Here is a 13,515-nt window from a genome sequence, read left to right as displayed (position 1 = left end):
TGTCTCTCAATCTCAGTCTTTCGGTCTCTGGCTCTCTATCAAACACTACCTAAGCAAATTTGAGCTCTATACATAAAACAAGTAAGTTGACAATTCAATCAATTAAGTTGGTTATAAAATATAGAGTAATCAGTATTAAATGTAAAAGAATCATGTTCTTATGAGACATTGAATACCTAAATAAAAAATCCAATAAATAATAGAAAAGATAGTGAAACATGGGGATAAAATAGACATACAATTACATTTAATTATGTGCTATCGAACAAGTAAAAATAATTTTGTTTTCAGATAATAAACATAAGAATAAATTAGTATTTAATAATGGAAAAAATGTGATTAGAATATTAGATGTTAATGTAAAATTCAAATACATAAATATCCGTTACACATATATAATAAGGTCGTAAATTTATATTTTTAATAGATTTAGCAAAACTAATTAAATAAAAAATAATACATATCACTTTTTTTTTTTGGAACATGAATAATATGTATACATGAATTCGGTTATTCTTCCCCAAACATCCATAAGCCCAAATGTCTTAGGCCAAAATTCTTACTTCAATTATTTCTTTCTCTTTTTTTTTTTTTTTTGAATTTTTATTTTATTTTATTTTATTTGTCACAGAAAATTGCGCTTGCCCTAAGGAAAGCAAATTTGACAAGTGAACATCAGTTGCAGAAAAGCGAGCATAGAAGAAAAATTCACTGCATTCAAAGTTTCAAACTCAACACAGATCTGAGACAAAGAGACAGTGAACAACGACGAACAAGATGGGTCGCCAAGCGTTAACCAAGCTGATCGCCACCGTCGCTTCCCGCCGCGGCCACTCCATCCGCCACTTCACGGCGAGTCCCACTCCCTCTCCCGCCGTCTTTGTTGACAAGACCACCCGCGTCATTTGCCAAGGCATTACCGGCAAGAACGGAACCTTCCACACCGAGCAAGCTATCGAATACGGCACCAAAATGGTAATTTCCCCGTCCTTCCTCCTTCCAACATTTCCGCGATCAGCTGAATTTGTTGACCCATTTTGAATTTGGATTAGCGATCCTTTGGTTCTATTTGTTTGTTATGTGTGTGATGTTGAAACTTGAAATGAAATGATGTGTGTCAGTGAAATGAAGGATTTGAACTGAATACGTGACTGATCTCTATGTGTTTGATGTTATGTGCGGGTGATTAGGTGGGTGGTGTGACGCCAAAGAAGGGTGGTACGGAGCATTTGGGTCTACCTGTGTTCAACACTGTTGCCGAGGCGAAGGCTGAGACGAAGGCCAATGCTTCAGTCATCTATGTTCCTCCACCTTTTGCCGCGGCAGCAATTATGGAAGCCATGGAGGCTGAATTGGATCTTGTTGTTTGCATCACTGAAGGCATTCCCCAGCATGATATGGTAATTTTCCCACTCTATAATGTCAAAATTGTAGGATACTAGTACACCAGATATATAGTAGAATTGTAGAGATTGATTCATTATTCATAATGCCCTAAGTATATGAGCTTCACCTTGCCTTGCCTTAGTCTCATTGTTTCAATAATGAAAATTTTCTTCGAAGTTTCTAATAAACTTGGAAGTTATATGTTATTTCCTTTTTCAATTTTAAATGACTGTCTATGTTGTGTCATTGTCTGTCACGGTCAACGAAACAATTTTTGAGTGTATAGACATGTGTTGTCTATGTTTAATGCAAGATTCATGTGTGTGTGACACTCAAATGATGCGTTGATGCTTCATCGGTTTTGTTATACTTTTTTCCTTTTTATGTTAAGTTGGCATTTACATGGCTTAAGACAGCATGTCATATTCCATCTATGTAGTTCCAGTATAAATAGTTATTATCAGTTATTCCACATTGAGAGGAGCTGATTGGGATCGCCACAATATATGTGTCTAAAGATAGTATACATAGGAAATTCCACCTAGTGAGAAAGAGTTTGGTTGTTATTGTATGCTTAATTGGGCATTATGAATTAATCTCTTCTATTAGGTCAACGGTATTTGGAACTTACTTATAACAACCTATGTAAATAGAACTTTTTTTCCTTTTTATTCTGAGATAGGTTTATCTTATTACATGTAGAGGTTTCATTTGTTGATTCTTTGAAATCTATTTCATTCTATTTATAGGTTTGATATTGTAGTGTTTAGTAGTGAAAGATTAGCTTCACAAACGCATAAAACTATTGGTAGTATTAATGGATATTAGAATCTGGACTTATGGACTAATATTAAAATATCATATGAGATCTTATGTTTGAACTTGAGCTATTGCTAAGAACTATTACACTAGTGTAGTTTACATATTGCTCACTGCTGCTGAAAATATCACTAAAGTTATTGTGTTTATGCTAGGTAAAAGTTAAAGCTGCTCTTAATCAGCAGTCCAAAACTCGTTTGATAGGACCAAACTGCCCTGGTATCATCAAGCCTGGGGAATGCAAAATCGGAATCATGCCTGGTTACATTCATAAACCTGGCCGTATTGGAATTGTATCTCGTTCTGGTACCTTGACATATGAAGCGGTGAGTCATTATTTTGATTTCGAGTTGAATATATAGTTTGTTCAATAGTGGATGCAATTGAATTTTTTGGCTAAATGGTAAGTGTTGTTTGTCTGGATTGGGTTCTTTTTAATTTTTCTTCTCAAATTTTTCATGGGATATGATATCGGTAGTATGTAGAGGAAAATATTGGCACATACTACTGGGGATACTGATGTATCTTTTGCCACTTTTCTTCAGTTGAAAATTGGTTCATGGACCTACTGCTTTTTCACTTGTGATTATACCGTTCCTAAAATATTTATATGCCACTTCTTGTATTATCATCTGTTTTGGTCACTCCACTTCTTAGTTGGAGCACGATAATCAACTATAGGTTTCAATGGATCAATTTTCTTGCTCAGTTTCTTGACATTTAATGCCTCTACTTGCATGCATCTTTTATAATTTTAGTTTAGCAACACTGATTCAGCATTCATGTTTGTTACCAAATAGCTGGCTTTTATTCCTGGGAGTTATTATCATTTGAATATTCAAGTTCATTTTGATTCATAAATTAATGATGTTCATTGTTTAACAAAGGATAAAGTATATGTGTTCTTAACTATTTAGGTTTTCCAAACGACTGCTGTTGGCCTTGGACAATCCACTTGTGTCGGTATTGGGGGAGATCCCTTTAATGGAACAAACTTTGTTGATTGCCTTGAGAAATTCATTGCAGACCCTCAGACAGAAGGTACGTTGTCATATTTTATCTCTTTTATTGTCATTTATATTACTGCATGTTTTGACTATCTTCTGATCCTTGGCAGTGACTTCTGTGAGTATTTTCTTTGTGTCGTGAAGTGTTTCCTCTTGGAATTATGGGGTAGAGTCATTTGTAAATACTTTCTGTTTGTTTAATTCAGGTATCATTCTTATTGGAGAGATTGGAGGAACTGCAGAAGAGGATGCTGCTGCATTAATCAAGGTTCGTTTTTAATTATTAGCTGTGCATACGATTTTGTCTTTTACTTAATTATCAGTATTTGAGAAATTAAAACATGTTTTTGATCTTGTGAGTAAGGAACACAGCTAGGCTTTCATAATATGTTTCCTACATTATAATTATGATTTTGAGGAAAGTATTTATGTTATGCTGAATTATAATGAGTAGAAGTTGCTGCTGCAGTATTCTGTTCCTAATTTCCAATTGTTTTAACTTTTAAGTGATAGATTACTCTTTTTATGGGTGATTGGTAATTAAACCAATTCATTGCTACTTTGCTAGCCATCACTTCTAAATGTTTTCTTCTTCTTGGTCCAACATTTTCAAAATTTTATGTTTTGTTGTTATTCTGCTTGTATTAACTAGGTCTAAAAGCTTTTGGTTCATTCATTTTGTTATATATGATCATGTGTAGTAGGAAAAAGGTCCATATATTGTTGTGCATATATTAAATGTTATAAGGTGTTGCCCGGTGATATTTATGCTACATATCATAAACATGCTCAGTTATCATGTTATTTTAGACTACCATGTTGATGTTCGGCGGTTCTTAATTTTGAAATGGCATTCTATACAGGCAAGTGGTACCGAGAAGCCTGTTGTTGCATTTATTGCTGGATTAACTGCTCCCCCCGGCCGTCGTATGGGCCATGCTGGAGGTAAGGATATTTTATATATATGTGGAACTGATGACTTGTAATGGGACATACCAATGCAGCTTGTTGCTTGTTTTGGAGAATTAGATAGCATAATGCATGCTTATTTTGCTCCTTTCTTCTCAATGTCAGTTAATGGCTTTTATTTTGCAAGCCAAGGGATTTTGAATTTATTAGTTTAGTTAACAAGTGACAATTATTAACTACTATATGTTTTCCCTTTTAGTTTGACCAAGAACTGTGTTGTTTGATATGAATGAGTTCATGTAAAGCATCTTATGCTTAAGCCTTAATGTGCTACAATTGGCTTAATACAAAGGAGGCACCCTTAGTTTGTTGAGAGGAGAAAGTATCGTTCATTTCGAAACTGTTCTATTAAAGACTGAAGTTCTCATCGAAAACTGCGCTATAGATTGGAGGAGTGTAGTTGATATTTTGGCCATTTAGCTTTGGGATAACTCCTTAGTTATATGTTCATTTTACGTAATTTTATTATGATTGGTATTAAATCAACCATACATCCTGAATTTGTTTGTGCTCGTTTGTGCAGCTATTGTCTCGGGTGGCAAGGGCACCGCACAAGACAAAATCAAAACCCTGAGGGAAGCTGGCGTCACCGTTGTGGAGTCCCCTGCCAAAATTGGAGTCGCTATGCTAGATGTTTTCAAGCAGAGGGGTTTGGTGCAATAGTTTGGGTTCATTTGACTTTCAATCAAACCATATTGGTTTTTGTTGTCTATAACACAATCGGAAAACTTGATCCCCATTGATAGCAATGGGACTTTTCCGTTTTCCCCCAAAGAAAGGCTGAGAGGTGCATCAAAATAAAAAAAAAAAGTTAAAAAGTCATTCAAGATTCTTCGTATTTCCGGCAAGATTGTTATGATCCCTACCAGTTTTGTGGCACCGATTTGTAAACATCTAATTTATATCATTTGCAGTGAATTTCCAGCAGCTTAAAATTGCTGTTTCTGCATCGGTAGCCTGCAACTGGGTACTTCTGTGCATGTTTGTGGTAGCTTTGTTATCAATACGCATTATGATATAAACTCACCCTTTTGCAGCGACTTTCGAACTACTTAAAATTGTTCTGCAAAGTTGGTCACCCATAATGTTTGTCTTATGACTAGTGGATAATCTTGGGCATACAAATGTTGTCATATTTTGGTACGTCATTGTAATTCAATGATGGACCAAAAACTAAAAGGTAATAGTGACGTTTAAAGAGGCAAAAAAGAAGAAAAAGAGAGAAAAACAGACGTAGTAAGTTATTATTATTGGTTAGAACATTGGCAAGGTAGCTATTTTTTTTAGAACATCCATAAGTTTTGAACAAGAGGGAACAATATTATATTAGCCTATGGATTGTATGCATTATATAATTTGATGATGCAAAAATCAGGAATTTTGTAAGACTAGTCTTAAATGCTATGCTGACTGATACGAAAAATAAACCTCGTTCTACATATCTCAATCTTCAAGTTCTAAATCGCACTTCAGCTCTTACTGTTGAAGAATTACCATCAGTCGAAAAGGGCAGTATTTTATCCAGAAGATGAAGCTCATCGCCTGTGTGGCATTAAACACCTAGTTCTAATGTGCCATCCATCTGTAGATGAGGTAGGCATAAAAATTATTTTGACGAGTAAACCGCTAAAAATGTTTTCAAATTATCAACAAAGTTCTCAATTATTAAATATATATATTTTCAAAAGAATTTAGAAATTGGACTTAGATATCTTTTATAAGTATGATTAGAAAATGAAATAGATTTATCCTAAACATTTGGTGATGTTTACGATTTTTTGTTGATGAAAAAAATACATTTAAGAAATGAAGAAAGGAAATCTAAAAATCAAATTTTGATTCGGATTTTTGCCTATACTTTCAAGTATTATCTAAATGTTGCCGCAAAATTTCGAATCATATGTATAAATATTTTGTCAAATATAAAAGCCATTTTCACTTATAAAAAAAATGTATTTTTTATTATTTTTAAAGGGAATTAATTTGTCTTAGAATTTAATTTTGATATACTGTTGACCTAAAGTAGTTTTACATGTGTATTTAATCACATAACGTCATATCAGCATAAATAACTACTTGTTATGTTGACCACTAAATAGTCATCCAAAAAATGGATATGATTCCACAATTGTATTAAACGTTTTACATAGTGATTGTGTACTAAAAATATAACCTTTTTTGTACATAAATAATTTTTACAATGACCTAAAAACATGGTAAAAAAAGAGTTAAGTTCCTCCTAAAGGTATTGGGTAAAAAGAATGGAACCCAAAAGAACACATTGAGGAGTTGAATTTCTCTTCAGTGGGAACTATATTGGTGGAAGGGGATTGGTTGGATTTGGAGTGTAAAGAGGGTCATCTAGTTGAAATAAAAACAAACTAGATGTCCCTTCACTGATGTCACATGTCAGGAACTTTAGTTTAACGTGTGGGAATCAACTTCCTCCTTTGAACAGTTGAAAAGACTTAAAGTCACGAGAATACCAAAAGATATTTGGGATAAAAAAGAGTAAACCAAATATCAGACTAAAACCATTGGACAATAAATTTCTTCTTCATCATGGTTTTACACTATAAAAAGGATCTCAAGCCACCTCTGTAAAGCATCTTTTACTTTCACCTTCACCTCCTCAGAGTTTCTTTTCAGAAAACCTTCACCTTCACCTTCACCTTTTTCTAGACCTTTCTTATTCTTGAAGCTGAGAAATTAGAAAATCCATCTTTTCCTCCCCCAAAATTTCTCTCACCGTTCTTCATTTGATTCATCCCCTTCACGAGTAAAAATTGGCATTCGGGTGGTCCACTAGAAACTCGACAACCATTAACCAGCCCCTATCCACTTTAAACAAAACTCATTCATCCTCTTGTACATTAGTAGAGGTCTCAACACTTGTTCTCCACCTCTATTTCTTATCATTAGTTCTTGTATTACTTATTCGTCATTAATAGAAGTATTTTCCTCACAAGTATACTTACCCGTAATCTCTCATCTTAACTATTATTTTTCACTTAATCTACTTTTCACAAAACTCACCCGAATCACATAGTCAATACATTAAAATTAAACTCTTTCTTATAACGATACTTTTTAAAAATTTATTTGTCAAACACATTAAAATTTGATTGAAAACAATATAAAAATTAATATGTTCGACGAATTATCAAAGATTTCTAAGATAAAAATTTATTTGACACCAACATATCCAATTTAAAATTCGTTGAACCAATTTAAGCATCTTCTGCTGAGATTGTTTTCCTATTTCTATTTTTGGTTAAATGTGCATGGTTTTCTTGTCACCGTCTGTATTGGGCCTTGTGCTCTGTAGCTCATAAGCTCAAAGCTGTGGTCCAAAAACCAAGCACAAAGTAACCTCGTTTCCTTTACTTTGTCCTAAAACTTGAAAGCAATAAATTCCAAGCCAGTAGTAGTATTAAGGGTACCTCGTTTTCATTTGTTCGGAGTATCTTGGATTTCATTCACCAACCTTCGGCTTTAGCTTTTGTCTAGTGTTTGGTATATACACTATTCAGATCCCTCATTTGGGTTTGGATTGGAATAAGGAATAACTCTCACTTTGATTCACTCACTCTATTTACCATTTTCATATTTGTTGTTGACTTTGACTCTTCTTCCTCTCTTCTTCGATCAGATCCACACTCTCATTACACCCCAACTGCAACACACACACTCACACTAGGGTTTTTCAAATTTTCCATGGAAATCCCCACACCCTAACAAAATCCACTCCGTTTTTTCCACTCCCATACAAAAGAAATCAAATTTCCTACCATTCCGATCCGCTCAACCATGGCAGCCAGCTCGAAACCCGGATCACCACGGCCACCACCTTCCTCGTCGTCATCAATGGCGCAAGATCTCTTCAACAATTTCTCGTTCTCCAAAACCCTGAAGCTCAAGACCAAGCAGCAAGAGCTTCTGATCCGCGTCACTGTCCTCACACTCATCTACATCCTAGCCTTCATCACTCGCCTCTTCAGTGTTCTCCGCTACGAGTCCATGATCCACGAGTTCGACCCTTACTTCAACTACCGCACCACTCTTTACCTCACAAAAAACGGCTTCGCCGAGTTCTGGAATTGGTTCGACTCGGAGAGCTGGTACCCACTTGGACGCATCATCGGCGGAACCCTCTACCCCGGTCTCATGCTCACTGCCGCCGCGCTCTACTGGGTCCTCCGCTTCCTCCGTTTTGCAGTCCACATCCGCGAGGTTTGCGTCCTAACGGCGCCGTTTTTCGCCTCCAACACCACCCTCGTTGCTTACTTCTTCGGCAAGGAGATTTGGGATTCCGGCGCCGGGATCGTCGCCGCGGCTTTGATTGCAATCTGCCCTGGGTATATTTCGCGGTCTGTGGCAGGGTCCTATGACAATGAAGGCGTTGCTATTTTCGCGCTTTTGTTGACATTTTACTTGTTTGTTAAGGCTGTTAACACTGGGTCGTTGGCTTGGGCTCTGGCTTCGGCGTTTGGATATTTCTACATGGTTTCGGCTTGGGGTGGTTATGTGTTTATCATCAATTTGGTGCCACTTTATGTATTGGTGTTGTTGGTTACTGGGAGGTACTCGTTGAGGTTGTATGTAGCTTATAATTGTATGTATGTAGTGGGAATGTTGCTTGCTATGCAGATTAGGTTCGTTGGGTTCCAGCATGTTCAGTCTGGAGAGCACATGGCTGCTATGGGCGTGTTTTTCTTGCTGCAGGTTGAGATTTTTCTATGTTGCCTTGTTGAATTGCTTTTTGTGTGTATGACAGATGATTTTCGAGCAAGTTGATAATATGTTATTGATTGAGTTGCATTCTTGTTCGCATTCCTGGTTTTAATTGTGGCTGCATTCTGGAAAATATAGCATAGGTTGTTGAGTCCAATTTAAAATCATTGTTATAGTAATCGGTTACTGAGTTGAGTGTTGCTTGTTATTCATCTTGTGCTCGCACATCACCTTGCATGTAGAATATGTGGCAGAATCAAATTGTAGGATTGCTGAAAACTAGGTCAGACTGGATTTAATCAAATCATGAACAATGCAGATGTGAACTTGTGAAGTGATCTGTGTTTGGCACTTCATAGTTTATAGGTCTCTTGTAATTACATTGAGGAAATTACCTTTGATGGATGCTTTTACAACCTAGCTGTTTTAGTTTGTTTTTTCCCGCCCAGGTGGCCTGCCTTGTTATGTATTTGATTTGATCTGTAGTTGCAATACTTTATTCTCTGTTTCCCTTGTCATTCAAGTTGAATTTATGTTTGATAGTTAGGATTATGAATTGATTGTTACAACAAAATATCAGAATGATGTTTATGGTGAATTGCTGCTCCCTCTGAATGCATGTGATCTTCTTGTGACGCCAATTCTCATTGTTTTCCCAGGTTTTTTTCTTCCTAGATTGGGTAAGACATTTGCTCAGTGATGCAAAATTGTTTGAAGCATTTTTGAGGATCACGGTAACTGGTGCAGTTAGTGTTGGAGCCATTGCTTTGGGAGTAGGCACAGCATCCGGCTACATTTCTCCATGGACAGGAAGGTTTTACTCCTTGCTTGATCCAACATATGCTAAGGATCACATTCCAATCATTGCATCTGTCTCTGAGCATCAGCCAACTGCTTGGTCATCCTTCATGTTCGATTTCCATATCTTGCTTATACTTTTCCCTGCTGGGCTCTACTTCTGCTTCAAGCGCTTGTCAGATGCCACGATCTTCATTGTTATGTATGGCCTTACAAGCATGTACTTTGCTGGTGTGATGGTTCGTTTGATTCTTGTTGCTACCCCCGCTGTGTGCCTCATTAGTGCTATTGCGGTTTCTGCTACTGTGAAGAATCTGACTCGGTTGGTGAGGTCCCAAAGCCAAGCTGTTCAAAGTGGTTCTAGCAAAGGAGCTAGCACTGCAAAGAGTTCTTCCAAGGTTAGAACTTTCAATGGAATTAGTGGGCAATTGCTAATGTGAAAATTTTAACACTTTATGGTTACTTCCATGCAGGGTGTAATTGATAATTCCCAGCCTTTCCAAAGAAATGGTGCTATTTTGTTGCTTCTGGGTGCTTTCTATCTACTGACTAGATATGCTATTCACTGCACCTGGGTCACATCAGAGGCTTATTCATCTCCCTCGATTGTCTTGGCTGCAAGGGGGGCTCATGGAAACAGGGTCATCTTTGATGATTATCGTGAAGCTTACTTTTGGCTTCGCCAGAACACCCCACCAGATGCCAAGGTGATGTCTTGGTGGGATTATGGTTATCAAATAACAGCCATGGGTAACAGGACAGTTATTGTTGACAATAACACCTGGAATAATACACATATAGCAACTGTTGGGCGGGCAATGTCATCGTATGAGGATGAGGCCTATGAGATAATGAGATCGCTTGATGTTGACTATGTATTAGTTGTGTTTGGCGGTGTTACTGGCTATTCTTCTGATGATATTAATAAGTAAGTCCATCTGAAGTAATATACAATGCTTTTCTATGTTCATTTGAGTTGTTTAGCATATAAAAGTTTTAGGGTTGTCACCTGAACTTAGAATCATTTGTTACATTGATATGATTAATGATTGCAAGAGTTCCATTTATCGCAATTGGTTGTTTTTGTTCTCAAAAATCGTTTTTCTAGTTCTCCTCATCCTTGCTTGTGTTTCTTGTCCATACGTATTGTATTGTGAATGATAGCCCTCATATTGTTTAAAAAATAAGTTTCATTGGCAATCCATTTTCAAGATAGTACACATCGGTAGTCTATTTCTATGAACACTTGTGTCAAGCATACTTCTGTTTCTCATGGTTTGATACTTTGCATTGTTGTGGCAATAAAAAATATATCTTGTTTTATAATGGACTCACTAGAATGAGCTTGGACACTGTGCTAGTAGATTTTCCTTTTGCTATATTTTCTTTACGTGTGAATATGTAAATTGATGCATATTGATCATTTCATAGTTGTCGCCATCTTTCAATTTTCTTTTTAAAATAATTAATAAAATTAAAAAAATTATCATTTGAGCAAGTAGTCTATATCTTAACTCCTATAAGGCCTTGCAACATTTTTGTACTGATATTCATAATTTTGTATAGATTTCTCTGGATGGTGAGAATCGGTGGTGGGGTTTTTCCTGTAATTAAGGAACCTGATTACCTTGTCAATGGAGAGTATCGTGTAGATAAAGGTGCAGCTCCCAAGATGTTGAACTGTCTTATGTAAGTTTCTTTCAACTTCTAGTTGGGCTTTGCTTTTTGAATCACTGTTTACTTCCAAGAAGTCTATATTTATACAAATCTGTTGGATTCTTCCCTTGAGACATTAAAAATAAGAAAAGATCCATATTTGGATATCTCATGTAAATTTTTTTTATCTAACAATTATATTTGGGTACAACAATATAAAAGTAATTTTTTGTTTATTTACTATGTTAAAAACATTTTTTTAAGTAAAAAGGATCTTTTAAAAAAAAGATGTAAGGGCTTGTTTGGATGTGTTTTTACTAAAAGATTTTTTTTCAAGTGATCTTTTTTTAAAAGATCGTTTAGAAAGTAAAAGGAATTTCATGTTTAGGTATCTCATGTAAAATATCTTTTTATTTAACAATTATGTTTGGGTACAACAATATAAAAGTATTTTTTGTATATTTATTATATTAAACACGTCTTTTTTTAAGTAAAAAAGATTTTTAAAAAAAATGTAAATTGTAGCTGCTAAAAAAAGATGTTTTATTTTTATTTTTCTAGTGTTTTTATTTTAACTACTAAAATTTTGTCAAAAACAATAAAAATAATAAAAAAAGATTTTTTTTCATTGGAAAAATATATTTTTCTAACAACTTAATAACACTCAAACAAGCTCAATATTATTTGTTATTTACATGTAAAGGCAAGTGATGAATTGATACATGGTGACTTAATGCATTTTTTTTCCCGGTGATTATCAGGTACAAACTATCTTATTATCGGTTTGGGGAGCTCACTACAGAATATGGCAAACCACCTGGGTAAGTTTCCATAGCCCTCACGGTTTGTACTTGTTTATTTAACCTGGCGCAGCATAAAATTTTGTATCTTCACTGACAGGTAGCCAATGTTATTTATATCATTATATTCTTTTATTTTACTTTTTTTAAAGAATCTTATTTATGTTGTTCTATGCATGTGAGCATACAAGACTATAATGAACAATTAGTATTGGTATATATCCTTATTGACAAATGATATTTATGAAGCTATTATGCATAGAATCTATATATGCACCCTATCATTGACACAAGAGGGGGAAGTACAATTACATGTAGGTGGTTTTTACTAGGGTATTTAATGAATCTTATGACTTGATTAGCTTTCTGAAAGTCGTAGTTCATCTGAATTTTGGAATTACATGGGTTTTTGATGATTCCTATTAGATATTATTTATTCTTCTAAGAAAGAGGTGACCAACCCTATATAGTATATTGAGACTAACCCATGTAACACTTGATATTAGTCCCTAAAATCTGAAATCCTGGTAAAATCTTGGTGCCTTTTTACAAGTGTGACCTGCTTTTTTGGGCTTGGAAAATGAATCGTTATTGCTGCCCTCACCTCCCCAACAGTCACACATGCGCATCACTTAACAGATGGTCAGATGTGCAGTTTTCACTGTTCGCCACCTTATTTCAGCTAAACCCACCTTGTTTCCTACACATAGCACTCTGATTCTGGCCCCTGACATTGCCAGTTATCCTTTGTCCAAAGATTAATGATTGAAGTTCTGAAATTGGCACAACAAATTGTGAATAGTGTATTTGCTTGATAATTGATACCTTATTTATATCTGCCCGTATTGTGGAATGACAGGTTTGATCGCGCTCGAGGAGTTGAAATTGGGAATAAGGACATAAAGCTTGAGTACTTGGAAGAGGCCTTCACTACCCAAAACTGGATAGTTCGTATTTATAAAGTGAAACCACCTAAAAACAGGTGGTAACTTTTAGAAAGGAAAAAAAGAAGTTAAAGTTAGACTTTGTTTTCTTTGCGGGAACGATAGCATTGTAGTGACTGAACTTGAGAATTGAAAAACGTGTTTAGCCACATCACAGATTGTGGACTGATTTTTGAAGTATTTACATGTAGAATACATTTAAGTTAAAGCTTTGGAATCATTTCTTTTTAGAAAAAAAGGTACCATTGCATTCCAACTGTGATTTAACCTTGTGCTTTAAGTGCTACTTGTTTGGGCATGATTGCATAAACGATACAATGTTTTCCCTATAATTAACTGGATTATTAGAGATGTCCCCCCCCCCCTTTTTTTTTTTTTTTGAGTAAGCGCTGTAATTTTATA

General features: G+C 35.4%; 2 protein-coding genes across 2 annotated transcripts; both read left to right on the top strand.

The window, feature by feature from the left end:
* The first annotated feature begins 532 nt into the window (after window positions 1-532).
* On the top strand, window positions 533-5,232 carry LOC107644599 (succinate--CoA ligase [ADP-forming] subunit alpha-2, mitochondrial). The gene is made up of 7 exons (XM_016348486.3): window positions 533-975; window positions 1,191-1,400; window positions 2,361-2,531; window positions 3,123-3,246; window positions 3,419-3,480; window positions 4,076-4,157; window positions 4,705-5,232. Exons 1-7 carry the CDS (start codon window positions 778-780, stop codon window positions 4,842-4,844), a joined length of 987 nt encoding a protein of 328 aa, XP_016203972.1. The 5' UTR covers window positions 533-777; the 3' UTR covers window positions 4,845-5,232.
* Window positions 5,233-7,618: 2,386 nt separating this feature from the next.
* Window positions 7,619-13,464, top strand: STT3B (staurosporin and temperature sensitive 3-like b). The gene is made up of 6 exons (XM_016348485.3): window positions 7,619-8,906; window positions 9,575-10,111; window positions 10,187-10,641; window positions 11,280-11,402; window positions 12,131-12,190; window positions 13,029-13,464. The coding sequence occupies exons 1-6, from the start codon at window positions 7,992-7,994 to the stop codon at window positions 13,156-13,158; spliced, it is 2,220 nt and encodes a 739-aa protein (XP_016203971.1). The 5' UTR covers window positions 7,619-7,991; the 3' UTR covers window positions 13,159-13,464.
* Window positions 13,465-13,515: the final 51 nt, after the last annotated feature.

This window comes from Arachis ipaensis, chromosome B5 (genome assembly GCF_059453495.1).
Source record: "Arachis ipaensis isolate K30076 ecotype BB chromosome B5, ASM5945349v1, whole genome shotgun sequence".
NCBI classification, from domain to species: Eukaryota; Viridiplantae; Streptophyta; class Magnoliopsida; order Fabales; family Fabaceae; genus Arachis; species Arachis ipaensis.
This window is presented reverse-complemented; position numbering and strand designations above follow the sequence as displayed.